Raw genomic sequence first — 26,512 nt, forward strand, 5'->3', positions numbered from 1 at the left:
GGGTTTGACGTGTCAATGTTTGGGAGCAGCCTGGCGCAGCAGCTGCCCGGGGCGCGCGAGTCCCTGCTGCTGCCTGGGCCGGAGCTGTGCGGCTGCCAGCGGCGGGCACTGCAGAGGAGGTGAGGGCGCTGCCGGGGTGTGGGGCGGCTGGGACGGCATCTCTCCAATACCCCCAGCCGGCACGCTGCACTCAACACTCACAGCGCGGGCAAGCACACGCTGAGCTGCAGAACCCCCCGAGATCCCCGCGCGTGGGGAGACCCAACTGAGCTTCGCCAACCCCCCCCGACCCCCCTGCGTGGGGAGACCCACTGAGCCTGCTGCACCCCCCCCCAGACCCCGCGTGGGGAGACGCGCTCTGGGCCTGCAGCACCCCACAGCCCGTGCAGGGGGAGACGCGCTCTGGGCATGCAGCACCCCACAGCCGGTGCAGGGGGAGACACACTGGGACTGGAACACCCCTGGAACAGGCACCTAGAGGCACACACAACACCCACCCTGCCATTTAGGCACACTGGGTTAAAGCCTATAGGGGAGCTTAAGGTTGAACTGGATCTGCTCACCCCTGTTAAAAGCCCATCTGCCCTGTCTTCACTGCTATTTTAACTTTGGTTAGCTAAGGGGAGTAAGAACACACTTTTTTTGCGGTGTAGACCAGAGCGCACAGCCACTGAGGCATACTAGAGATAGCGACACACACGTTATCAGACCAGGACGTGCTACACAGACATTCAGATATACTCTGATACCTGAACGCTCAGATACACAGCAAAAATTCTTGTTTGTAACACTGAAAATAGTTTCGTTTTTTGTGGGGGAAGGGGGTGATGTCACATGACAGAAAGTGATCTCGCTACTGCTGCCTGTAATTTTGGTCATTTTGCACATCTGGACTTTGAATAACTGGGCTATATCTTGGAGGAGCTGAATAAACACCCCCAAAGAGGGTAGCAAGACCTTACATTTTATTTGGGGAGGGAAGATGTCTGCCTTTGGATTCTCTAAAATAGTGTAATACATGAGTTTTAAAATCTTTTACTGATTAACTACTTTTAGAATTTTGAAATACATGTTTTTAAGAAACTACTGAACATGGCAAAACCATAAACAAGGAGAACAACAGTGAGGAGAAAAAGACATCACCAACTTTAAAACATTCAGTTCTTTTTAACTACTTAAATTGTTGACTGGCTAAAATAGAAACTGAATTACATGTGCGACTCATTTGTGACTCAGTATTTTAGCAATATAAATTACACAATAGCAATCTAAAACCAAGCTTGGTTTAAAACAGAGTGTAAGCTCCTCCCTAACTGGCAGAGAATTACCAGCTGACACGTCCTTTCTCTCTGTAGCGTGCAAAGCCCCTCACCTGAATTTTAGACTATATTGAAACACTAGTATGTGTGTTCCTTTCGTATTGGACAGCTAATGCATGCTCTTTCTGAACAGAGAACTGAATCCAGACATGAGGAAGGTTTTGTTAGTGGAACCTGTCATCATCATTTACACTTTTGCCGCCTTCTTGACCGTACCGCTGATTCAGCAGTATATTTATCGGAGACTATGGGAAGAAGGAAGCAACTCCAGTTTAATAGAAAATAACAACACGACTTACTGTGAACTAAACAAAAGTAACCCAACCTATATCAAACAGAAGGTAAGGAAGGGGAAAGGGGGAAGTAGGAATAAAAACATATTACAAAGGAAAATTTGCAGTGAGTACTAGATAAATATTTAATTAACAGTGGCTTAATTTTTTTAAAATTATGATTTCATTAATATTTACATAGTACCATAGGAGTGTATAGTGTTTACAAAGAATCAGCTCAGCAAGATGCTGAGGACATTCAGTTCTTTCTGAAGTCATTAGGAGTTGAGGGTGCACATTATCTTAAAGCAATGGTTCTCAACCTATTTACCTTCATGGGCTGCATATGCAGGGCCGGTGCAAGGATGTTTCGTGCCCTAGGCAAAGCATCCACCTTGCACCCTCCCCCGCACCTCCGCCCTGAGGCGTCTCCCCACCCCGCAGCAGCTCCCTCCCTCCACCCTGAGGCACCCCCCTTGTGGCAGCTTCCCACCCTCCGCCCTGAGGCACCCCCCCCCAGCTCACCCTTGCTCTGCGCATGAGCACCCCGAGCACTCCGTGGCTGCTTCACTTCTCCCGCCTCCCAGGCTTGCAGTGCCTAAGCTGATTGGCTCCGCAAGCCTGGGAGGTGGGAGAAGTGAAGCAGCTCACCTCTGCCCCGCCTCCTCCCCGAGCAAACCGTGGCTGCTTCACTTATCCTGCTCTCAGGCTTGCGAAGTGGCCATGGCGTGCTCGGGGAGGAGGCGGGGCAGGGGTGACCTGAAGTGGGGAATTCCCCTGCATGCCCCCGCCCTTACTTGCTGCAGGTGGCCCTCCCCGTGCTCCCCTGCCCCAGCTCCCTCTGCCTAAATGCCGGTGGTGACTGGGGCGGCCAAAGATCTGGTCACCACGGTTGCTGCCAAAGAAAATGGCGCCCCCCAAATGCCAGTGCCCTAGGCGACTGCTTAGGTCGCCTAAATGGTTGCACCGGCCCTGTGCATGTGCAGCTCTCTGTGTTATGTGGTTTGCATCTACACAACATATATACTACCTGTATGGCCCTGAGGATGTGCCACAGCTGTATGCTGATTGGGCTGCAGGTTGAGAACTGCTCCCTTACAGGGTTTGGCCCAAAAAGAAGATATTGCCCTTATGCTGAGAAGTATAGAAACTAGGGCCCCGATCCTGTAAAGATGTATGCATGTGTTTAACTTTACACAGTGTGATTAGTACCTTTGACTTCAGTGGGACTACTCCATGTGTCAAGTTAAACATGTATGTCAGTCTTTGCAGGACCATGGCCTTGGTTAGATAAATATAGCATTATACAGGGAGAGATGACATCAGACAGGGATGGGGGACCAGAAGGAGGAAACTAAAGAGGATTTTAAAACGTGTATTTAACTGAACTGATCTTTCAACAACTTGAAGATCTCTGATTTCTCATTCATGCCAATGGTGACATTCATTTCTTGTATTGTCAGAATATAAGGATGGTAACTCTTCATTTGATTGTTAATGATCCTTTTAAAAATATTTAAAGCATATTTTAATATTATTTGTATGATTTACTCTTTTTAATTAGATACTGATTAGAATCCCCTGTTACACCACCGCTTCCTTTACATTTAGGGGAAAGTAGTAGTTGACATGGATTTGTGAGTTATAAAAAAGGCATGTGTTAATAAGAGACCATCAGCTGACATCATTCCGAAGCCAGACAAAGGGATTGTTGTAAAACTCTACTTTGCACTTGAAGTGAGCGATTTAGCTCAATCCTAGATCTGAATCTCTGGGATGCTACCATAAAATTACTAATTAGGTATTCTGCACTGCCCTTTCTCAAGAGTGGTGCATCCAGTCTACCTAGCCCATTTGCTATATATAACAAGGGCATGCTTGTCAATGCCATATGTGGACTCCATTGAACTTGCTCAGAGGAATAGCTCAGACTTTTTACCATGACAATGAGTTCTTCCTCATTTGTCAGGAGACTAGTCAGCTAAGGAAAAACTTATAAGAGGGTAAAGTGAATTTTGTTTGTTTGTTTGTTTGTTTGGACTGACAGATCAGCCAAGGTAGGCCATTTCTGACTCCCATTAATCCCCTTTACTATTGATTACTTGGCTTCTACCTCCCAAATACTATCCTATGGGAGTCAGAGTCCAATAGAAGCATAAACAGCTCTTCCTGGCTGACCCAAACTACACAGTTTTATTTAAATAGCAAGAAAGCAGCTGTGCATGATCAACAGCTGCAATTGGGAAGAGACTCCAGCAGCTCTCTGGTGATTAGGAGTAGGAGTCACCTTTTAGCAGTCTGTTAATCAATGTCGAGATGCTAGTAGGCCCTGATCACACTAGTTCTTCTTCGAGTGATTGCTCACATCCATTCCAGTTAGGTGTGCGCGCCGCGCGTGCACGTTCGTCGGAAACTTTTTACCCTAGCAACTCCAGTGGGCCGGCAGGTCGCCCCCTGGAGTGGCGCCACCATAGCGCCCAATATATATCCCTGCCGGCCCACCCGCTCCTCAGTTCCTTCTTACCGCCGTGTCGGTCGTTGGAACTGTGGAGCGCGGCATAGCTGTCCTCCACGTCCCTAGCTCTCCTTGTTATCTATCGTTTATCTCTAGCACTATTGTAGTTGTTAATTAGATTGTTAAGTGTAGATAGTAGTAGTTAAGTTAAGTAGTTTGTAAATAGTTCTTCGCCGGGGGCTTAGCTCTTCCCGGCACCCGGCACCAGGCTCATGCCTGGTTCGCCGGGCTTCAAGCAGTGTGCGGCCTGCAAGAAGCCCATGCCTCTTCATTATCAATTTGCAGTCCTCCCATTTGGCCTGTCCACGGCCCCGAGGGTGTTTACGAAATGCATGGCAGTTGTTGTGGCGCAGCTTCGGCGTAGTCGTATCCACGTGTTTCCGTATCTGGACGATTGGTTGATTCGGGGCACGTCGGAACAACAAGTCTGCAGCCATGTCCGCGTGATCACGGACATGTTCGCCACTCTGGGCCTCTTGGTAAACACGGACAAGTCCACCCTGATTCCCACACAAAGGGTGGAATTCATCGGGGCCGTCCTGGACGCCACTGTGGGCAGGGCCTTGCTGCCATTGCAGCGGTTCCAGGCCTTGTCGGCGATCGTGCAACGGCTGCGGACAGCCCCCTTAACGTCAGTACGGACATGTCTAACCCTGTTAGGCCACATGGCGGCTTGTACCTTTGTGACCGATTACGCTCGGCTCCGCATGAGGCCCCTCCAGTTGTGGCTCATCAGTCATTACAGGCCGACAAGACAGCCACTAGATATGTTAATCACAATCCCCCAGAGGGTATTAGATTCCCTCGGCTGGTGGCTAGACCAGTCAGTGTTATGTGCGGGTCTCCCCTTCCACCCACCTCAGCCCTCGGTGTCCCTAACAACGGATGCCTCGGATCTCGGCTGGGGGGCCCACCTAGGGACCCTGAGGACACAGGGCCTGTGGTCCCAGGAGGAGGTGGGGCTACACATCAACATGCGGGAGTTGAGAGCGGTCCGTCTTGCTTGTCAAACGTTCTGTCATCAGCTTCAGGGTCGCTGTGTCGCGGTGTTCACCGACAACACGACGACCATGTATTATATCAACAAGCAGGGCGGCACCAGATCCTCCTCCCTGTGCCACGAGGCGATACGACTCTGGGACTTTTGTGTAGCCCACTCCATTCACCTCACGGCTTCCTTCCTCCCCGGAGTACGGAACACGCTGGCGGATCGATTGAGCAGATCCTTCCTGTCACACGAGTGGTCCCTTCGCCCAGATGTCGCCCTCTCCATCTTCCGGAGGTGGGGTTATCCCCGGGTGGACCTCTTCGCGTCCAAGGGGAACAGGAAGTGCCAAGCGTTCTGCTCCTTTCAGGGCAGGGAGCCCGGGTCGATAGCGGCTGCCTTCCTCATCCAGTGGTCGACCCACCTGTACTATGCGTTTCCCCCATTCCCTCTGGTTCACAGGGTCCTTCTGAAGGTGCGCAGGGACAGGGCTCACGTGATCATGGTAGCCCCGGCATGGCCCAGACAGCACTGGTACCCCATGCTGCTGGACCTGACCATAGCCGACCCAGTTCCCCTGCCGCTTCATCCGGACCTGATTACCCAGGAGCACGGGACCCTCTGTCACCCGGACCTGCAGTCGCTGCACCTAGCGGCGTGGCTCCTGCGTGGCTGACTGGCTCTGAGCTGCGCTGTTCCACGCCGGTGAGGGAGGTGCTCTTGGGCAGCAGGAAGCCGTCCACAAGAGCGACATATTTGGCCAAATGGAAACGCTTCTCCTGTTGGTGCGTGGAGAGAAATCTCCGCCCTTTGGAAGTTTCGGTAGCCGACATCTTAGACTACATTTGGTCCCTCAAAGGGCAAGGTCTGGCCATATCGTCGTTGCGAGTCCACCTGGCAGCTATCTCCACCTTTCACCCGGGTGCGGATGGTCGCTCTGTTTTTTCTCACCCGACGGTGTCTAGATTCCTTAAGGGGCTGGAACGTTTATACCCTAACGTCCGTCCCCCTGCTCCAACCTGGGATCTTAACCTGGTGTTGTCCCGGCTCATGGGGCCCCCCTTTGAGCCGTTAGCTACTTGCTCCCTGCTTTACCTCTCTTGGAAGACGGCCTTTCTAGTAGCTATCACCTCAGCTAGAAGGGTGTCGGAACTCCGGGCTCTTGTGGTAGACCCCCCATATACGGTCTTCCACAAAGACAAGGTGCAGCTGAGACCACACTCTGCTTTTCTCCCCAAGGTGGTCTCAGCCTTCCACGTCAACCAAGAGATATTCCTCCCGGTTTTTTTCCCGAAACCTCACTCCTCAGGCAGGGAGCAGCAGCTCCACTCGCTTGATGTCCGTAGGGCTCTCGCATTCTACGTGGAGAGGACCAAGCCCTTCCGCAAATCCCCCCAGCTTTCCGTGGCAGTAGCGGACCGCATGAAAGGGCTTCCTATCTCCTCCCAGAGGTTATCCTCTTGGGTAACGTCCTGCATCAGGACCTGCTATGACTTGGCCCATGTTCCTACGGGCCGTGTGACTGCGCATTCTACCAGGGCGCAGGCGTCGTCGCTGGCTTTCCTCGCCCGTGTGCCCATCCAGGAAATCTGTCGGGCAGCGACCTGGTCATCGGTCCACACCTTTGCTTCCCACTACGCCCTGGTCCAGCAGTCAAGAGACGACGCGGCCTTCGGAACTGCAGTGCTCCATGCCGCGACTTCTCACTCCGACCCCACCGCCTAGGTATGGCTTGGGATTCACCTAACTGGAATGGATGTGAGCAATCACTCGAAGAAGAAAAGACGGTTACTCACCTTTGTAACTGTTGTTCTTCGAGATGTGTTGCTCACATCCATTCCACACCCGCCCTCCTTCCCCATTGTCGGAGTAGCCGGCAAGAAGGAACCGAGGAGCGGGTGGGCCGGCAGGGATATATATTGGGCGCTATGGCGGCGCCACTCCAGGGGGCGACCTGCCGGCCCACTGGAGTTGCTAGGGTAAAAAGTTTCCGACGAACGTGCACGCGCGGCGCGCACACCTAACTGGAATGGATGTGAGCAACACATCTCGAAGAACAACAGTTACAAAGGTGAGTAACCGTCTTTTCCCCAACATGTAATTGAACACAAATAAACTCAAAAAATCTGAGGCTGGGCTGCCAAGACCTTACTCACCTCTCTTCCAGCATCATACAGCATCAGAGCTAGCTATTGAACTGGAATAACTTTTCGAGCACAAGAGGAGGAGACCACGTGATTTCTCCACTCCTCAGTGCTTTAAAACTGTTCTTTTTGGAGGGAAAGAGAAGCTTCCATTGCAAGTCAATTTGACCTTTTATTAGCTTGACCTGAAACAGAACTCATGGCCTCCTGAGGTTCTTGTGAAGTGGAAGCCTGTGAATTCTTTTATCTAGAGCGAGGTTTTTTGGCCCAGATCGAAAAGGGATTTATGTCCTACTGTGATCCACAATTCACCTCAGCTACAGCCTAACACTATAGGCACCTAATCTCACTCAGCACCTAAATGTTCACTGTAAAAGTGCCCTAGCTGTCAAAGTTTGTGCCTCTGGGCATGTACATTGCTCCTGTAGGTAGGTGACCTGACATCTGTCTCATGCCTAAGCCCCACTGTGATCCTCAAACCAGGTGAAAGTAGGTGTTCCCCTGCCTAGCTTGCCTGCTGGGCCCAATTCGGCAGCATGCCTAACTCTTCACAAAATGACCAAGAGGAGGATACTTCCCTTTATAACCTTTAGCTCAGTGATTAGGATATTCACCCCAGATACAGGAGACCCTGTTTCAGTTCCTCCCTCTGCCTTGTGAGAAGAAGGGATTTGAATAGGGGTTTCTCACTTCTCTGGGGAAAGCTCTAACCCCTGGGCAACAGAATATACTGAGGTGGGTCTCTCTTGCTGAAGCCATTCCACTTTGTATTAAACAATTAAATATTAATGGGGCTAGGCAAAGAGTGAGAATGTGCTGGCTTTTATGGATCCTATTCTCAGGTGCCTACCACTCCTCATAAATTGTATAGGGAACCTAGACACCTAGCTCAAGGTTTGTGAATTCCAGTGATTTTTCCAAGGCACCTAAAAGTTGGGATTGTGAATCTAGGCTTTTTCTCTTAATAATCTTTGTACATCACCCACAACAGGTATTTTCATCCAGTATTAGCTCTTACTGCATCCTGTCTTTTAGGCAGATGAATTTTGGCATATTGTGATACTTTCTCAGGGTGTCCAGAACCAGAGTTCACCGTGTTACCCCCTGCCTCAGTAAGAGACTGATTTGCTGTTTTTCAGTTCTCGGGCACTCATGATCAGTTAGCCACCCAAACAAACTCCTCATAACATTTCCAGCCCTTACTTTGCCTGCAAGTTTAAGTCTTGGTGTATCCCAGTCCCTGAACCTCCCACAAGCATCCCTCCTCCCCCCACCCCCCCATAGTGTCCAGCCACTGTCACTGGACGCTCTCAGTAATTACCAGGTAAGCTGCCCCTAAAGAGTGTACACACAGCTGGGTGATTACAACTCAGGATCAGGTCCTTTATAGCAACACAGCACTGTAAATGTTTATTAACAAAGAACAGAGAATCATAGATTCACATGAGTATTGACAGACTAAGGGAAACAAAAATGGTTACAAATAAAACAAAACTATAACACACTTTCCAGAGATAAAAACTTAACAGGCTACAACCCTTGTCTAAAGTAGTTTCTCATCCTCAGAAGTCTTTCTGCAAAGCTTCCTGGTTTTCAGTCAATCTAGGAACTATTCCTTCACAAATCACCCCCTCACTAAGAGTGTTCCTCAGTGAAATGGATAACAGGAGTTGTTCTTGCATCCCTATTATAGCCCAGTAGACCTTTGAAAGCATTCCTGCTGTTTGTTCTCCACTGTGCTGGTGCCATATTGTGTACATATCCCTCCTTCACCCTGTCAACCTGTCTTTCCCGTTGACCTTACGTGCAAATATAGCTTCCATTGTTTTATGACAGTGGTAACTATCTGTCCTCCTGGAAGAAACTTCTTTCTCCTTTTGTTTGGTTACAGACTTTAAAGCATATTATCAGTACATATACACAGTTCATTGTATAGTATTAATACATACACATCACAATGATATTAATGGCCAGTGTGTCATTAGTATTCATTTCATACCTCACACAACATTCTTATGGATAACTACTGTCACAGCAATGTGTTAGGTGCAGTGAGTTTGTCAGGCCTGATTGGAGTTGCTGACAGAACAGTGAGCCCTTTGCCAGTTGGCATTGAGGGGTTCTTAGTGTCATGCATAGGCTATGTTTACACTACAGACCTTACAGTGGCACAGGTGTATGCTGCTGCTGTAAAATCTTCCGTTTAGCAGCTCTATGCCAATGGGAGAGAGCTCTCCCGTTGGCATAATTAAACCACCCCCAACGAGTGGCAGTATCTATGTTGACAGGGGAGCATTTCCTGCTGACACATTGCTGTCTGCGCTGGCGCTTCTGTTGGTGAAATTTATGTCAGATGGGGTGTAGTTTTTTTCACATCTCTGAACGACAAAAGTTTTACCAACAAAAATACTATTGTAGACATAGCCATATGCTGCCATGTTGTTTTCATTACAGCAACTACAAAACCTATAAATGATGAAAAATCTGCCAGCTGCAGATTTCTGATCTGGAAATTTAGTTAAACTTCATAAAAACTTAGTGGGTTTATTTTTTTTTGTAGTTGACATTTGCTGGAAAGCCCTGAAATTCAAGCTTTTTTCAAAACATGACAGTACATGCTTAGAAAAATAAAATTTTTCCACTACAAGCAAAGCATTGAAAAAAGTGCTTCTTAGCCATGAGTCAGCTGAATTTCAAATGGCTTCTTGCAACAAGATCATTGTGAATTCACTTTTTCACACAGTTGCTCACTGTAATTATTTGACATAAAGGATGCATAATAAATAACTAGTTTTACATTCAAAGTGTTTGGATAACTCCTTTCAGGGCAATGGGTCTCCAGTAAGCAGGATCTTGTCCTGCAGAACTTTTCTGTTGCCCATGCCCTGCCAATTTCCAGTTCCCATTATTTCATCACTACAGCCTCAGGTAGCTGTAAGCGCTGAAATACTCACAAATTTGTCTGTCTACCTGTGTTTTACACCACACATATCATCATAGCATTTGAGCATGGAATTCTTGCCCCGCTCATATAAATGGCAAAATCCCCATTAGCTTCAATGGGGCCAGGATTTCACACTGAGAGAGAATTCTATCTGCAAGTGGGTGAAAACACTAGGCTGAGAAATTTAAACTCCAGACACTTTGCTGAGATTATATTTGCACCAAGTATTCTGGATTTTCCTGGGAGTCCAAGATACTCATGACTTTTATACATAGATGCCCTACATTTTGCTGTGGTGTTCCTCAAATTCTGTTTCTATCAGCCTCTCAGGAAGAGACAAATTATCCTCTCTGTTCATCTTGTATAGTTCCTATGTTTGTAGAGTTGGGAGGGGCTTTTCAATCTCAACAGTTTCAGGACAAAATGAGAAAATAAATTTAAGACAATAGGAGAGCATTTGGGGGTCTAAAGTTTTATATAATATTTAGTCAACGATAGATAAGGCCTTTGCGGCACTTGGAGTCATTATCTCATAGGCTTTGGGGAAATGTATTCATTTTATAATTAATTAAAAAGAAGTTCAGAATTCACTGAACTGAAAGCTGGTGCTTTCTGATTGCTGGATTGAAGAAAATCTCTTTTAACTGAGCTCAGAGGAGTTATATTGAAACATTATTTATCATACAGTGCATGCAGTGTCCTTTGCTAGTAAGTAACATTCTTTAATTATACCAGCTGCTATCAATTTGTCCTGTCCTGGTCATTGTTCAGCCTCAGGAACAACATTCCTCATTTAACTTAATCCTTATTTAAATCAAGGGATTCTTCATTTTCATCCATTTAATTCTGTATTCTAGGATGTTTTGTTCTGTATAATCAGAGTGTTGTGGATGCAGATTAAGAAAATAGGACCAGATTCTCTGCTGCTCTAAATCTGTGTAGCTCCATTGATTTCAATGGAGTTGTGTTGGTTTGAGCGAGCTGAAGAGTTGCCCATAGTTTTTTATGTTCATTTTCATTTACTTTATAAATGCTTGAACTGTTCATTGATAGTGTTCCTGCATTCTAAATGTGGCATGTGTCCCCCGCCACCCCCTTGAACTAGATCAGATGGTGCAAGTCAGGGTAATTCCAGTGAAATTAATGGAGATGGGTGATTTACAGGAGTTGAGTATCTTGCCTCCTTTTTTGTGTGTGTTGGACTTTCTCCTCCCAAACTCTCTCACATATACCATTTTCTCTTCTTGTTTAGTGTTATGAAGGGTGTTGGGTTTTTAGCTATCATATCTGTATGAGTTTTAGACTGTTTTATGGTATGGGTTATTCAGCACCCTGAGCATTCCTGTGTGGGATGGGGTGGGACGATATGGTAAAGTAGAGTTTTATTACCGATGTATTGGCATTTCTATGATGCTCATCACTGTGGTGTGCCAGCTGTAGTATTGGAGTGTCAGCTTTAGTAAAGAAACATTGAATACAACACGGAACATCCTACGGTTCTGTTTGCTTCTTAACTGTACAAAAAGTGCTACCCATGAATCAATTTTTTTGCTGTCTTCACAACTGCAATTAATCCTTGTCTCACGAGATGCCTCTGCTTTGTTCATTATACCCATTTGTCTGCAGGCTATTGCTTCCCTTCCCATTGCTGCTGTCTCTGCAGAGCAAGTAGTTTCCCTTCTCATGCCCCCCCCTCCACCCTCAGGATAAATTACTTCCTTTCCTGACACTACTCTCCTTTCATGATGCTTGTCTTTCCTTTGCACCACTGCACTCTGTAGACAGGGCCCTTCCCTCTTTTTGTGTTGATCAGGATGCTTCCTTTCTCACTGTCTAGGCCAGGGGTTCTCACAAGAAATTTTTCGGTGGCCACTCTGACAGTTTTTCCTAAAATACTTAATTAACTTTAGGAAAAAACAATAAATATGCAATGTCCAGATCATTGTAATTTATTTATATAGGGAGGTTTTCAGACTCAATAATAAAAATAATGTACAGCTCTTTACTGGACTTAAACAGAATACAAACAAAATAAGGTGCTTTGCATGTCCTTTGTCTTTTGTTGTTGTTGTTTCTTTTGTTTTTTTGGTTACTGTTTTTTTTTTTGAGTTTTTTTTTGACTTGGTAGCTAGTAAGTCTGCTCCTGTGAACACTGATATTTGTAGGTTTGTTAATATCGCTTTTTATAGCAGACTTATGCAGCCTGGGCAAGCTGGGGGTCAAATTAAGATGTGAATGGAGAATTGGGTAGGGAAGCAGTGGGGGCTGGGGGCAGTGGAGGGCTAGGGGAGGCGGTGTGGGCCATGGGCGATGAGGGAGAGTGTGAGCAGGGGGCCGAAGCCCCGTGGTTGATGGATGAAGCCCAAAGCCCTGCAGCCAGAACCTGAAGCCCCATGGCTGGAGCCTGCAGCCCAGTGTCCCAGCACTGAAGCTGGAAGTCTGATCCCCACTGCCCCTGGGAAAGGGGGGAACTCAGACTGTCTGCCTGCTTTTCTGGTGTTTGTGGCTCCAGAGGAGGGCGAGGCCCAACCCCTACTGGTGGTCCCGGGGAAGGGGTAAATGCTTACCCCCGCCAATCACTGCCCAGGAGGCTGTGGCTGCAAGAAAAACCCTGGGTGGCCACATGTGCCCACACTGACCGCATTTGAGAAACACTGCTATGCCGTATTTTGTTCCTTGTTCAAAATCAGAAACTGGATGAAAGCAGAAGAAAGCTCACTTATCTGGTCCAAAACCTATTAGGGGGAGTTGTCAGGGACCAAAGGATCATCCTCCATTTTGACCTGATTCCAGCTTCAGGCTGTCAGATCCCCAGGGTGACAGTAGTGCAGGCAGGAAGGCCATGACAATAAGACTTCTGAGGCAGCTGTGCTGCCATAAGGGTATGGGATAAGGGAGGCAAGAGAATAGTGTAAGGGGGCTTGCCCTTCCTGTGAACATCTGAGCCTTCCATGGTTGCCTCAAGGTCTATTCAATTTTCTTCAGGATCTTAGAACACCCTGGGTGGGCATGGAGGGCTATGCCTCCTGCCCACCCTGCAAGTAAACAAAGTCCAGCACCACCACTTCATGATACTTCAGAAGTTCCAAGTGAACTTTCAGAGTGACTTTAGTTCTTTTAACTTAGTTTTGATTCTGCTTGATAGCATGACATGGGGATTTGTGCACAGAGAACCACTTTCCTTCCTACTGCTGCTGTCTAGGCTGATCGAGTTACTTCCTTTTCAGCTGCTGGAGTGGCTGCCATTTGGTATTGCCCGTGTAACTAAACACAAACCAAGATCTGAATTTGCTAGCAACTAGTGTCAAATGCAAAATAATCAACTTTGATTTATATTGTTACTGTTTTTTCTTTAACTTTTCTTTAATTCTTTTCACTTACTACCATTAGTCGCAAACATGCCATTAGTTTATGTCCATCAAGTGTGTTTTTATTTTTAAACTTTTTTATTAAATTGAATAAAAAGAACTCAGAAGTTCTTCCTCCATTCTTGCATCTATTTCAGGGGTCGGCAACCTTTCAGAAGTGGTGTGCCGAATCGTCATTTATTCACTCTAATTTAAGGTTTCGCGTGCCAGTAATACATTTTAATATTTTTAGAAGGTCTCTTTCTACAAGTCTATAATATATAACAAAACTATAGTTGTATGTAAAGTAAATAAAGTTTTTTTTTAAATTTTTAAGAAGCTTCATTTAAAATGCAGAGCCCCCTGAACCGGTGGCCAGGACCCGGGCAGTGTGAGTGCCACTGAAAATCAGTGCATGTGCCGCCTTCGGCACTCGTGCCATAGGTTGCCTACCCCTGGTCTATTTATTGCTATAATGCAGCTACTGTATCTTACAGGAATACACGCACAGCCTGATACCTCTCTTACTAGAGGTTAGTGATTCTGAGACTTTCTGAGCCTGAGAACTCCTTTCCAATGATTTTAAATGTATTTGCACCTATTAGGTAAATTAAGCAGGTATTTCACACTGATGCTCTGCAGGAAGACTTCACAGACCTGTTGACGGTCATAGAATCAGAGAAGTGTAGGACTCTAAGGGATTTCAGTAGGTCATCTAGTCCAGTCCCCTGCGCTCAAAGCAAGACTACTCATAACTAGACCATTCCTGACTGGTGTTAGTCATTGGAGGTTTTTAAGAACAGGTTAGACAGAGATTCCACAACCTCCCTAGGCTATTTGTTCCAGTGCTTAACCACCATGACAGAAAGTTTTTCCTAATGTCCAAATGTAACCATCCTTGCTGGAGTTTAAGCCCATTGCTTCATGTCCTATCCTCAGAGGTTAAGGAGAACAATTTTTCACCCTCCTCCTTGTAACAGCCTTTTGTGTACTGGCAGTGTCACTGGAACACTTTTCGTAGTGGGGTTCTGGAAGCCAGCTAGGGAAACTGTAAAGCAGTGGTCCCCAAACTTTTTACCAAATGCCCCCCTTATACCTGTCTGTGCCCCCCCACACACACCTCCCAGAGCTGGGGCTCTGGGAGGGGGAACACGGATAGGGGTAAGGGGGCCAGGAGCTGGGGCTGGGAGCAAAGTCCCTGAATGCGGGGCCGGCAGCTGGGACCCTGTGTGGGGCCAGGAGCAGAGCCCTGGGCATGAGTTGAGGTTGCTGCAGCACCCCTTGTACCCCTAGTTCCCATACCTATGTGTACCAGAAATCTCTTATCATGTCCCCCCTCAGTCTTCTCTTCTCCAAACTAAACAAGCCCAGCTTTTTCAGCCTTCCCTCATAGGTCATGTTTTCTAGACCTTCAATCATTTTTGATGCTCTCCTCTGGAGTTTCTCCCATTTGTCCACATCTTTGCTGAAATGTGGTGCCCAGACCTGGACACAATACTTCAACTGAGGCCTTAACAGTGTGGAGTAGAGTGGAATAATTACTTCTTCTGTCTTGCTTATCATGTCATGGGATACTGTGTGGTAATAGTAAGTATAGATATGTCAGTATGATTAGTTTTTATGCAATACACTAGAACCTCAGAGTTATGAACTGACCAGTCAACCGTACATCTCATTTGCAACTGAAAGTATGCAATCAGGCAGAAGCAGAAACAAAATAAAATTAAAAAAGAAGCAAATATAGTACAGTACTGTGTTAAACTACTAAAAAATAAAGGGAAAGTTGAATAAAAAGATTTGACAAGGTAAGGGAACTGTTTCTGTGCTTGTTTCATTTAAAGTAAAAGGGTTAAAAGCTGCATTTTTTCTTCTGCATAGTAAAGTTTCAAACCGTATTAAGTCAATGTTCAGTTGTCAGCTTTTGAAAGAACCACCATAACGTTTTGTTCAGAGTTATGAACATTTCAGAGTTATGAACAACCTCCATTCCTGAGGCGTTGGTAACTCTGAGGTTCTACTGTATTTCCTTTATGTGCATTATTATTTATTGATGTAGCGCTATCAATATGCAAGACACTTTACAGATAAGTAAAATATCATGGGCTCTATAACAATCCCATTCAGGACCAGATTCTGATCCCCTTGTCTGCATTAAATTGCATGTTTCAATATGATTATGTGTGGAGTAAGGTGCTACTCCCTGTAAGTGGGAACCAGCATCTGGCCATAAAGTAGTAGTAGTTTTATCACCGACTTCAGTAAGAGCAGAAGCAGGCCAATGCCCCTTTGCTGAAGGGCTCACAGCATAGGGGCCTGAACTTACAAATACGTGTTCACAACAGTAGTCTTGTTAACTCCATTGCGACTACTCATCAAGTAAGGACTACTTGCCTGAATGAGTGTGTTCAGGATCATGTCCTGAGTTAAAATACAACAAGAAAGAGTGACAATATTGAGGGAAGGGAGAGGAAGGACAAAGGTTACATCAGTAGAATTTTTTGGATATGTAACTGCTTCATGTTTTTTTTTCCCCTCTTTGCAGGAAGTCCAAGAAAAGGCCTCTCTTTTTCTCATGCAGTTGGACTTAACTGGTGCAGTTCCCAGCATTTTGATTGCCATTGTCCTTGTAGCTGATGGGGATCGTCATGGACGCAAAAAATCTTTAGTTCTGCCTTCAGTGGGAGCTTTTATAGCAAATGTTTTTCTCGGTGCACTATCGTATTTCTCCCTGTCCCTCTCTATTTTATTTGCAGTTGCATTTTTTGGTTCACTGTTTGGAAGCCTTGCAACTTTTCTCGGAGGAGCCTTTGCCTTTGTAGCTGACCTCTGTAATGAAGAGAAGCAAAAAACGATACGTATAGCTCTGGTTGATATGATTTTGGGACTTGTATCTGGATTAGCAGGGCTGACTTCCGGCTACTTCATAAGAGGATTAGGCTTTCCATGGACATTTGTGGTTGCTTCTCTGCTTCACTTTATTAATATTTTCTATATTACATTTTGTCTGGAGGATACAGTACGTGTACCTGAATTCCAGCAGCATGCATCAGTATCTTGTACTGAAGGCCTTAAAGAAACATTTTCTGGAGTGTACATGCTTTTTAAAACTTCCACTTGTAAAAAACGAACTTTAATCATTGTATTGCTTTTTACATTCATGATGTATTTTTTTACCTGGATGGGTGGGAGTTCTCTTTTTACGTTGTATGAACTGGATGAACCTCTCTGCTGGAATGAACTCTACGTAGGATATGGAGCAGCTGCATTCACTTCTGTTTCTCTGACCAGTTTTTTAGGAGTATACGTGTTTTCACGTTGTCTCAGGGACATCTATATCGTCTTCATTGGGATATTTTCTTGCATTGGAGGAATGGTCATGGCTGCTTTTGCTAAAACGACACTGCTCATGTTTTTAGGTGAGTTCAAAAGCAGGCCCTTTAGCTTCATGAAATATGTGAAAATTGTTATATTCTATATAATTAAGCCAGCTGATCCCTTAAAAAAACCTAAAGATATGTTAAAAACAACAAATACAACAAAAGTAATGTTCAATCAAGTTCATACTGGAGTTTAAATGTAAATTCAAAAATGAAAAGTGTGATAAGTGAATGAAAGCACTTCCTTATTACTTTCTCATTTTAATATCATGTATATACACTGAGTTTATGACTGTTTCTCTGTGCTAAGATAATTTAAGATAATTGTGTCCCAATACATTAATAGTTATAGTTTGAATCTTCTATCACTTTTACTATTTGGAGCCTTCAGTACATAAAATGCAGTTAGGTAATTTAAAAAAAATTGCAGTTCACCTTTAAATTCTAAAGTGCTGTTATTTGAGTGACTCATGACTAATTAAATTGTTTTGCAGTGAGAGTGCCTTCTCTTCTATGTTTTATGCCCATTCCAGTCCTACGGTCCATGTTGTCAAAAGTGGTTCTGGCTAGTGAACAAGGTGAGTTGAATTTATTAAAGTAACAGTCATCAGGCATCTTAAAATAAATAGGCTTTAAATTATAAAATGTTTAGAACATACTTGTGTGAAGGGGTTCCATTTTTTTGCTTGAACTAGCTTTTTTAAGTAATTTCTTTAATTTCAGGTTATATCTATTATTACACTACTTTATTTCAGTAAAATCTTTGTGACTTTTGTTTCCAAGTTAATATAAACAAGATGAGATGTTAACACCTGGCCAAAATCTCTCCTTTGGGGGAAAAAACCCTAAAAATTTGGTTGGCATTTGGTTAAAAATAGTGATTCCCCTGAAAACTTGAAGTGGCGTTAAAAGTAAAGATCTGTTATACAGTTGTAACTTGACACGTGCTTTTAACATTCGGCAAGGTTTCACATTCAGAGAAAGAAATACATCTCATGTTTAGTTAGCCATTACAAATTATATTTAGAATGGTAAAGGGTGAATGGTCAACCCCTGAAACACCTGAAAGGGTGAAAAAAAACAATTAAGGACCCTAATACTGAGTTGTGCACCACTGCCTCATGGCTATAGTAAATTTCCCAAAGGACATAACATTAATTCTTACTTATATAAAACCACGGATGTTTAGATTTAAAACTAAAAACACTTTGTATAGTGTAGTGCAGAAATGAAGCCTGTTATTCTGCAGTCTTTTCACTGATGTTTAATTTAAAGATGTAAAGAATGGCTTATTGTTTGAAATATGTATGTACCATATTTTGGCACCTCTAGCGCCGAATGCTCGCACAGAATTTTGAGTAGCCAAACTGATACTTTGTGAAAGTGCCAGCTCATTTATTGCAAAAGAGTTCTCTTGAGCTATTGATATTTATAATATATTTAGCAAAACAAAGATGTTTTTATCTGTACTGGTCTCTAATCATTCACATTGCCAAGAAACTACAAATGTGGAAATATCTTTCTTTAGAATTTCCTATAGTTGAGTGGCTTGATGCAGGAGACAGTTTGCCTTATTGTGATTTACTCAAAGAGCTCATTCTGCTTAGCTTGACAAAGAGACGATTAAGAGGTGACTTGATTACTGTCTGTTTGGATCTACATGGGGAACAAATATTTAATAATGGGCTCTTCAGTCTAACAGAGAAAGGTATAACAGAATCCAGGGGCTGGAAGTTGAAGCTACACAAATTCAGACCAGAAATAAAGCATAATTTTTTAATGTTATTTGTGATTAACTATTGGAATAATTTACCAAGGGTCATGGTGGCTTCTCCATCATTGGCAATTTTAAAATCAAGATTGGATGTTTTTCTAAAAGATCTGCCCTAGGAATTATTTGTGGAAGTTCTATGGCCTTTGTTATACAGGAGGTCAGACTAGTTAATCACAATGGTCCTTTCTGGCCTTGGAAACTATGAATATGTGAATTTGTGTCCTCTTTATGCTTAATTATTATAGTTATTTTATCTCTATAGCACCATGAGCATATATAATGCTGTGCCATGGGCAGGCATGCCAAAAGAAGACATTCTTTCCTAAAGAGTATACAGTCTAAAAGGGTAATCCGGATGGAGTATAATACAAAAAATGCAGATTGAGGTAATGTAGAATTTTTTTATTTCTGGAAATGGAGGAAGAGGATAGAGGCACTGACGTCTTGCTGGATTAGACCCTTGTTGAACGTTAGCTGGAAGCTGTTCAGCATATAAAGGGTAGCATGAAAGAAACAACAAAGTGTGGAAAAGATGGACATAGAGAAAAAGCAGAAGAGAAGAGCAGCAAAAGGGAAGAGATAGTAGGTGGAATTGCCCAGAACTTTGCAAGTGAGAATGAGTTGTTTGATTTGGAAGAACAGCGAGTGTTACTGAAAAGATTCAAGAAAGGAGATACAAGGGCAGAGTGGTTGTAAAGATAATCTCCACTGGCAACACACTCTTGTCACTTAATAATTGTGAAGGTGGTCCGCCTGTGAAGCATTCTAACAGCGATGCTGTTCAGAAAGTGTACGATGTGGAATTGTAACTGTAGTGGATCTTTTGTATTTTTATTAATCCTCTTCTCTGACCAAAGCGAATGACTTTCATTTCAATACTTGCAGAGCACTGTATTGTTATCCAGATATTTTTATTTTAACAGGTGCTGTGTTCGCTTGCATTGCCTGCTTGGAAGTTGTGACTAGTGCCATTTCAGTCGCAGTTTTTAATAGTCTCTATGCTGCCACTGTAGCTTGGTTTCCAGGCTTTAGTTTCCTCTTATCAGCTGGTCTTTGTATAATTCCCCTGGGCTTCATGTGGTAAGTATATATCATAAGGGTTTTTTACTAGAGTAGAAATATATTTATGTATGAAATGAAGCTGGGTGGTTTAGTGGAAAAATGTTGCCTTTCACCTGTTGGCTCCATATTTAAGTCTAACTTGAGTTTCCTAATGTGGGGCTAAATTCTACCCCTGGCTTCCATTGGTGTGAGTGAGAGCCCTGTTTGAGTGTGTGCATCTGAGGGGAAAATTCAGCACAAAATGAGGGTAATCAAGGTGTATGAAAGCAGAGAGCTCAGTTTTGTTGTGTATTCTTGCCAATGGGAGTTATGGGCCTGATCCAAAGCCCACTGAAGTCGATGGGAGTGTTTCCATCCAGGCCCCTTCATCTTGATCCTGCAGCATTAAAATTAATAGGATCTTTGATATTGACATTTACTTCACTGAGCATGGGCTCAAGCCCTGTGTGAATAAATCTCCATGCATATCAGAAAAACGAGGGAAGAACAAACTTATGTAATATTTACCCACACTGTATTTCAGTAATATTCAGGACAAATTACACCTTTCCTTGTGTTCATGTTATCTAAATTCACTTGCATTCTCTCTAACATAAACTATGCATTGCGACTTTGAAACATGAATGGAATTGACCAAAAAAAAAAAGCCATTCTCCCAGTTCATGTATACTCTTAGATTTATAGAAAGTTAAATATTTCCTAAGAGGGATAGTGTTATCCTTCCTGAAGTCTTGTACCTTTTCACCTTGTGCCTAAACTTCACCTGCCTTTTGTTCTGGACTAGCTGAGTTTTAAGATCGGGGTAGTGAGACATGAAGAACACTTCAGGCTTGAGTGCCTTTCAACATTTCAAAACCTTGGACCTGATTCACTGCTGCATCACTCCAACTTTAGGCCACTCTAATTCCATTGAATTATCCTGGCTTTAAATTGAAGTAATATAACTGTGATTCTGATCCCATAGGTTTAATGGAGTTGGAAGATAAAGGATCTCATCCTGGAAGTGGAGAGTATTTTAGAAAACAAAGATATTGAGGTGCTCAGATACTCTGTTAATGGGGGCCATATGAGTACTTTAGATATAGAGAGATATAACTTAATCTATAATTTCCGGCATAACTGGGAAAGCACCTTTCAAAAAGGCAGTGTTTTCTGTACAAAGGGTTATAGACACATACCAATAAATGAATTCATCTTGGATCCAGGACTATAAAATAGCATGATAGTTATTTCTGAAGGTCCCCTCTGCCCTCTCCGCTCCAGATTAGTTCCTTATCTGTGATATACTGCCCTTAGAATAGCCTCACTCTAACCCTGAGAAACCATCCTTTCTGAGGGTGTCATGCAATAGTATTATCTCAGAGCAGAAACTGCACCTTGTTCCAATTTGTGCTAAATCAGGCATGGTGGCTTAGTGCTTTTCACAGAGAACCAAAATGAGATTGTCTAACTCATGTTACATAGGGCAAGTATTATCATTGCTTTATTTATTAAGCCACCTGGACCTTTCTGAGCAGAAAGCCACTGGGTGTGGTGTTGGTGCTGATTCAGCATACTGTACATTACTATCTTGCTAAAAATGTTTCTGTGTCTTATCTCTCTCTTCCAGCTGGCTTATGTGCACCAATTGGCATGAAGAGGACTTGGCATCGCCTGCATATGAAGAAGTATCCAGTGAAGAGAGTATTGACAGTTGAACAAAGAATTTACCTACCTTGGTTTTCTAGTCTGATGTGCCTGGCACCACCTGTTACATACACACTGATAGGGGAGAGAGTGTGACAGTTGTAGATGAAATCTGGACAGTAGCCCTGCAACAATTACCATAAAACTGCTAGAATTTCCAGTCTTCCTATTTTATACGAGAATGAGTTTAATCCTTATACTTAACTATGCAAATATGGTGAGAGTGGCGGGTCTTTATCAGTTTTTTTAAAGTATAGCAAAAATGATTGATATTATATATTTATGAATAAGAATATAGAATTACTTATTTTTTTCATCCTGTGCTCTTGGATTTACAAATAATATCTCTTTCAGAATTAAGAGAAAATACGTGAGAGCCATATTTTGTTGTGTCTCACGTCTGAAAATGATTTAAAGTAGGGCTGTTGATTAGTTACAGTTATCTCATGCAATTAATTAAAAAATTAATTTCAATTAATCACACTGTTAAACAATAGAATACCAATTGAAATGTATTAAATATTTTTGGATGGTTTTTCTACATTTTCAAAAATACGGATTTCAATTACAACACAAAATACGAAGTGTACAGTGCTAACTTTATATTGTTTATTACAAATATTTGTACTGTAAAAATGTTAAATAGTATTTTCAGTTCACCTCATACAAGTACTGTAGTGCAACTTACAAATGTAGGGTTTGGGTTTTTTGTTACATAACTGCACTTAAAAACAAAGCAATATGAAACTTTAGCACCTACAAGTCCACTGAGTCCTACTTGTTGTTCAGCCAGTCGCTAAGAGAAACAAGTTTGTTTACATTTACAGGAGATAATGCTTCCCACTTCTTAATTACAGTGTCACCTGAAAGTGAGAACAGGCATTCATATGGCACTGTTATAACTGGCGTTGCCAGATATTTATGGGCCAGATGCACTAAAAATTCATGTCCCTTCATACTTCAACCATCATTCCAGAGGACATGCTTCCATGCTGATGTTGCTTATTAAAAAAAATAATGCATTCATTAAATTTGTGACCGAACTCCATGGGAGAGAAATGTATGTCTGCTGCTCTGTTTTACCTGCATTCTGCCATATATTTCATGTTATAGCAGTCTTGGATGATGACCCAGCACATGTTGTTCGTTTTAAGAACACTTTCACTGCAAATGTGACAAAATGCAAAGAAGCACCAATGTGAAGTTTCTAAAGATAGCTACAGCACTCAACCCAAGATTTAGGAATCTGAAGTGCCTTCCAAAATCTGGGAGGAACGAGGTGTGGAGCATGCTTTCAGAAGTCTTAAAAGAGCAACATTCTGATGCGGAAACTACAGAACCCAAATCACCAAAAAAGGAAAACCAACCTTCTGCTGGTGGCATCTGACTCAGATGATGAAAATGAACATGCGTCAGTCCACACTGCTTTGGATCATTATTGAGCAGGACCCATCATCAGCATGGACGCATGTCTTCTGGAATGGAGGTTGAAGTATCAAGGAACATATGAATCTTTAGCGCATCTGGCATGTAAATATTTTGCGACAACAGTGCCATGCAAATGCCTGTTCTCACTTTCAGGTGACATGGTAAGCAAGAAGCAGGCAGCATTACCTTCTGCAAATGTAAACAAGTTTGTTTGTCTGAGCTATTGGCTGAACAAGAAATAGGACTGAATGGAGTTGTAGGCTCTAAAGTTTTACATTGTTTTGTTTTTGAGTGCAGGTTTTTTGATACATATTTCTACATTTGTAAGTTCAACTTTCATGATAAAGAGATTGCACTACAGTACTTAGGTGAATTGTAAAATACTTTTTTTTTACAGTGCAAATATTTTTAATAAAAAATAAATATAAAGTGAGCACTGTACACTTTGTATTGTGTTGTAATTGAAATCAATATATTTGAAAATGTAGAAAACATCCAAAAATATTTAAATAAATGGTATTCTTGTATTGTTTAACAGCGTGATTGTGATTAAATTAGGGCTGTCAAGTGATTAAAAAATTAAAGTGAGGCATATGATGCAGCTGTGTCATCTAAACTTGTGTGACAATGATAGTTTGCCTGATCATCAGCTTATATAAATCTCTGTAGTTCTTTTGAAGCCAATGGAACTATGCCAGTTTGCACCAGCTCAGGATCTGGCCTATAGAGTGCATCTCAAAGGACTTTTGTGTTATTGTGTGGCCCATAGGACAGTCTAAAATGAGCAAACTGTATGTGTTCTCTTCCAAAAGGCAAACAAACTGAGGAAAATTCTGGCATATACTGTAAATTAAATCATTTTTCTGCAGATTTAATTTATATGTGAAACATATGCGAATGTGGAACTCACCTGTAACTTTGTTCTCAAGATGAGTTTTCCCTCTAATCTCATTACAACAACCTGTGGCAATGAGAAGCCAGCATGGACTCTTTCCAATGCATTCCTTCTCATGGCAGCTAGATGTGCTCATTCCATTGGTGGGATCTGTGATATCGACATTTGGCCAGTTGGAACTAGGTTGAGGCTAACTCAGTTCATACACAACATCAACCAGCTGCAATATTGTGATAACTTCTGCCTATTGCCTTCAATTTACACTCTAATCTCTAGTCGTATTCCTACAGTCATTGATGGACATGGACACAGTCTCACTCATAAGTTATTAATTTTACATAGAAACTCTTGTGCCAGAACAGACTTACAGTCTGTCCACTCCCTGTCCTGCATGTGGCAGTGACCATAGTGAGAAGGGATATCTGTTCCTAACCCTAGCTAGTGACTGGTCTATGCTGTGTAGTGTAAGGACTTTTTTTATTAGTTATTTTAACTGCAGATGTATTCTAAGAGGCAGATCCTGGTCCATTTAAGTAACTGGGAGTTTTGCCATTGATTTCAATGGGCCCAAGGTCTGGCCCTAAATGTTTAAGCCTTTTTAATAATCTGCTAAATCATTTGTTTTAATAATATTATAGGCTAATTATGGAGGCCCCGATTCTGCAAAGACTTAAGCACATGCATTTTATGCACTGAGTAGTCTTACTGACTTCAGATATTACTTGCATTATGTAAACTTAAGTATGTACATAAGCCAGATTGTGTAAAAGGTTTTTTAAAATCAGTTCTAAATCTACTGCCTTTTAATTTCATTGTGTCCTTTTTTCCTCCTATCATGGGGCAAGATATATATATCATTCATTTACATCATAGCTCCACTTAAATCATTGTAGCCTCTTTAAGAGCTCTTCTCTTAAGTCATAAGATCTTTCTCTTCTGTGGATCTTTTTTATTTTTTTTTATAACCTTGATGAAGTGACTAAATATGATCCACACATCTAATTGTTTTGCACTGAATGCACTCTAATTGTAATTAGAACTTATAGCACTTTTCATCTTCAAGGCACTTTACAATTATTTAAGTAATTAATTCTCACCCTTTGAGGTAGATATTATCATCTCTGTTTATGAGATGAGGAAACAGAGAGGTTACGTGACTTATCCAGGGTCACGGAGCAAGTTAGCACTAGAACTGGAATTCAGAATAAATTCCTGGCTCCTTGGTCTTGCACTATGATACCTTTATGCACAAATCAGGCATGCAATTGTATTATATAATGCAGAACTCTGCCCTTCCCTCCTGTTTTTTTAAAAAAAACATAGATCATTTTTACAGCTAAGGTTGCCCTAATCCATCAGCAAGCAAAGAGAGGCTCCATAGTGCTGTATTTATTAAGCAGAGATTTGGTGCAGTAATTAGAACAAAGTAAATTGGTTGGAGTTCACTTTAGCCTCTTTATTAGGAAGGATGTTATGTTAGGAAATGAACTGTGAAATGTGAACTAACTATATATGCACATATGCTTTAAACAGGAAAAGGACAGAACTCTGGTAAGCTAAAACTCTGTTACCATCTAGGAGAGACAGACCACAAATCTGCACATTCAGCTGAAATGACCTTCCTCTCTTCATTCAAATTCACTTTAAGAACACCACCCTACTTAGCTTTAGGAAAGCCTTTCAGAAGTAATCCACCAAAAATATTGGCACCATATCAAGATTGGTGCTATAAAAGGGTATATATTATGTGTATGATCTAGACTGCAAACTCTTCAGGACAAGGACTTTGTCTTCCTTTACATTTGTACACCACCAGGTACACTGGTGCTGCTCACTAAATAGAAAGCATATGTTCAAATGCGAGTCTAAGGGCTCTTAAACACAAACTTTGAAAAAAGCACTTGAGTTATAAATAACTTTTTGCTTCAGGGATGTACACGCTCTTAACGAAAGGAAGGACATTTTTTCATAAGAGTGCTGTGAAGATTGTGTTTAGGCCCTTCATCTAGACCACTCACAATTCTGATCTGGCTACTCTGCTCACACAGGTTATATAATAGTTAATGCCAGAAACTATGTAGAGTGAAGCAGCCATATCCAAGTTAATAACTCCTGGAAAATGTAGTGATTCAGAAAAGAGGATCACTATCTTAATTCATTTCCCATTCTTTATGGAGGTTCTGTCATTGTCCCTGGCACTCCCTGTTGGTAATCTGGGAAACCTAGTTGTGCAATGGGACATTCCATTGGTCCAAATGAGAATTTTCACACATGATCATATTACATGGGTGGGAGAATGTCAGTCTTGCAGCACACAATGTATATAACCATGTTTTGTGGACTTGTCTCTATATGGAGATGCAAAATGTTTCTGGTGAATATAGCACTGAGATTGAAATAAATAGGAAATTATGCCAACATTTATGTAAAATCATTTCTCATATATTTATTCAGTATATAACATGAGACACGAGACAGGCTAAGCCTCCAGGCACTACTGTACTATACATTAATAAAACCTTAAATTTTGTAGCAATTGAGTGATTTGACAAGTGAAATATTTTTGTATAAATGCAAGCACCTTTTTGCTGTAAGATAATAAAGCAGATATCTGTCTAGTCTTCTAAAGGTTTGGATCTTGTTCTTTTGACAGACGAGCATGCACAAAGCAATACAATTGCTGGAGTAATATTTAGAAGCAGCTCAGGCCACCAACATATCATTTAATTTCTTTTGCAGCTAGTGATACAAAATAGTATGTACT

At 42.6% G+C, this 26,512-nt stretch overlaps 1 protein-coding gene across 1 annotated transcript; it reads left to right on the forward strand.

Moving 5' to 3' along the window:
- Nucleotides 1-26,376, forward strand: SLC46A3 (solute carrier family 46 member 3). The gene is made up of 6 exons (XM_050937362.1): nt 1-119; nt 1,453-1,660; nt 16,069-16,942; nt 17,398-17,481; nt 19,601-19,757; nt 21,349-26,376. The coding sequence occupies exons 1-6, from the start codon at nt 16-18 to the stop codon at nt 21,434-21,436; spliced, it is 1,515 nt and encodes a 504-aa protein (XP_050793319.1). The 5' UTR covers nt 1-15; the 3' UTR covers nt 21,437-26,376.
- Nucleotides 26,377-26,512: the final 136 nt, after the last annotated feature.

Source organism: Gopherus flavomarginatus, chromosome 1 (genome assembly GCF_025201925.1).
Source record: "Gopherus flavomarginatus isolate rGopFla2 chromosome 1, rGopFla2.mat.asm, whole genome shotgun sequence".
Lineage (NCBI taxonomy): Eukaryota > Metazoa > Chordata > Testudines > Testudinidae > Gopherus > Gopherus flavomarginatus.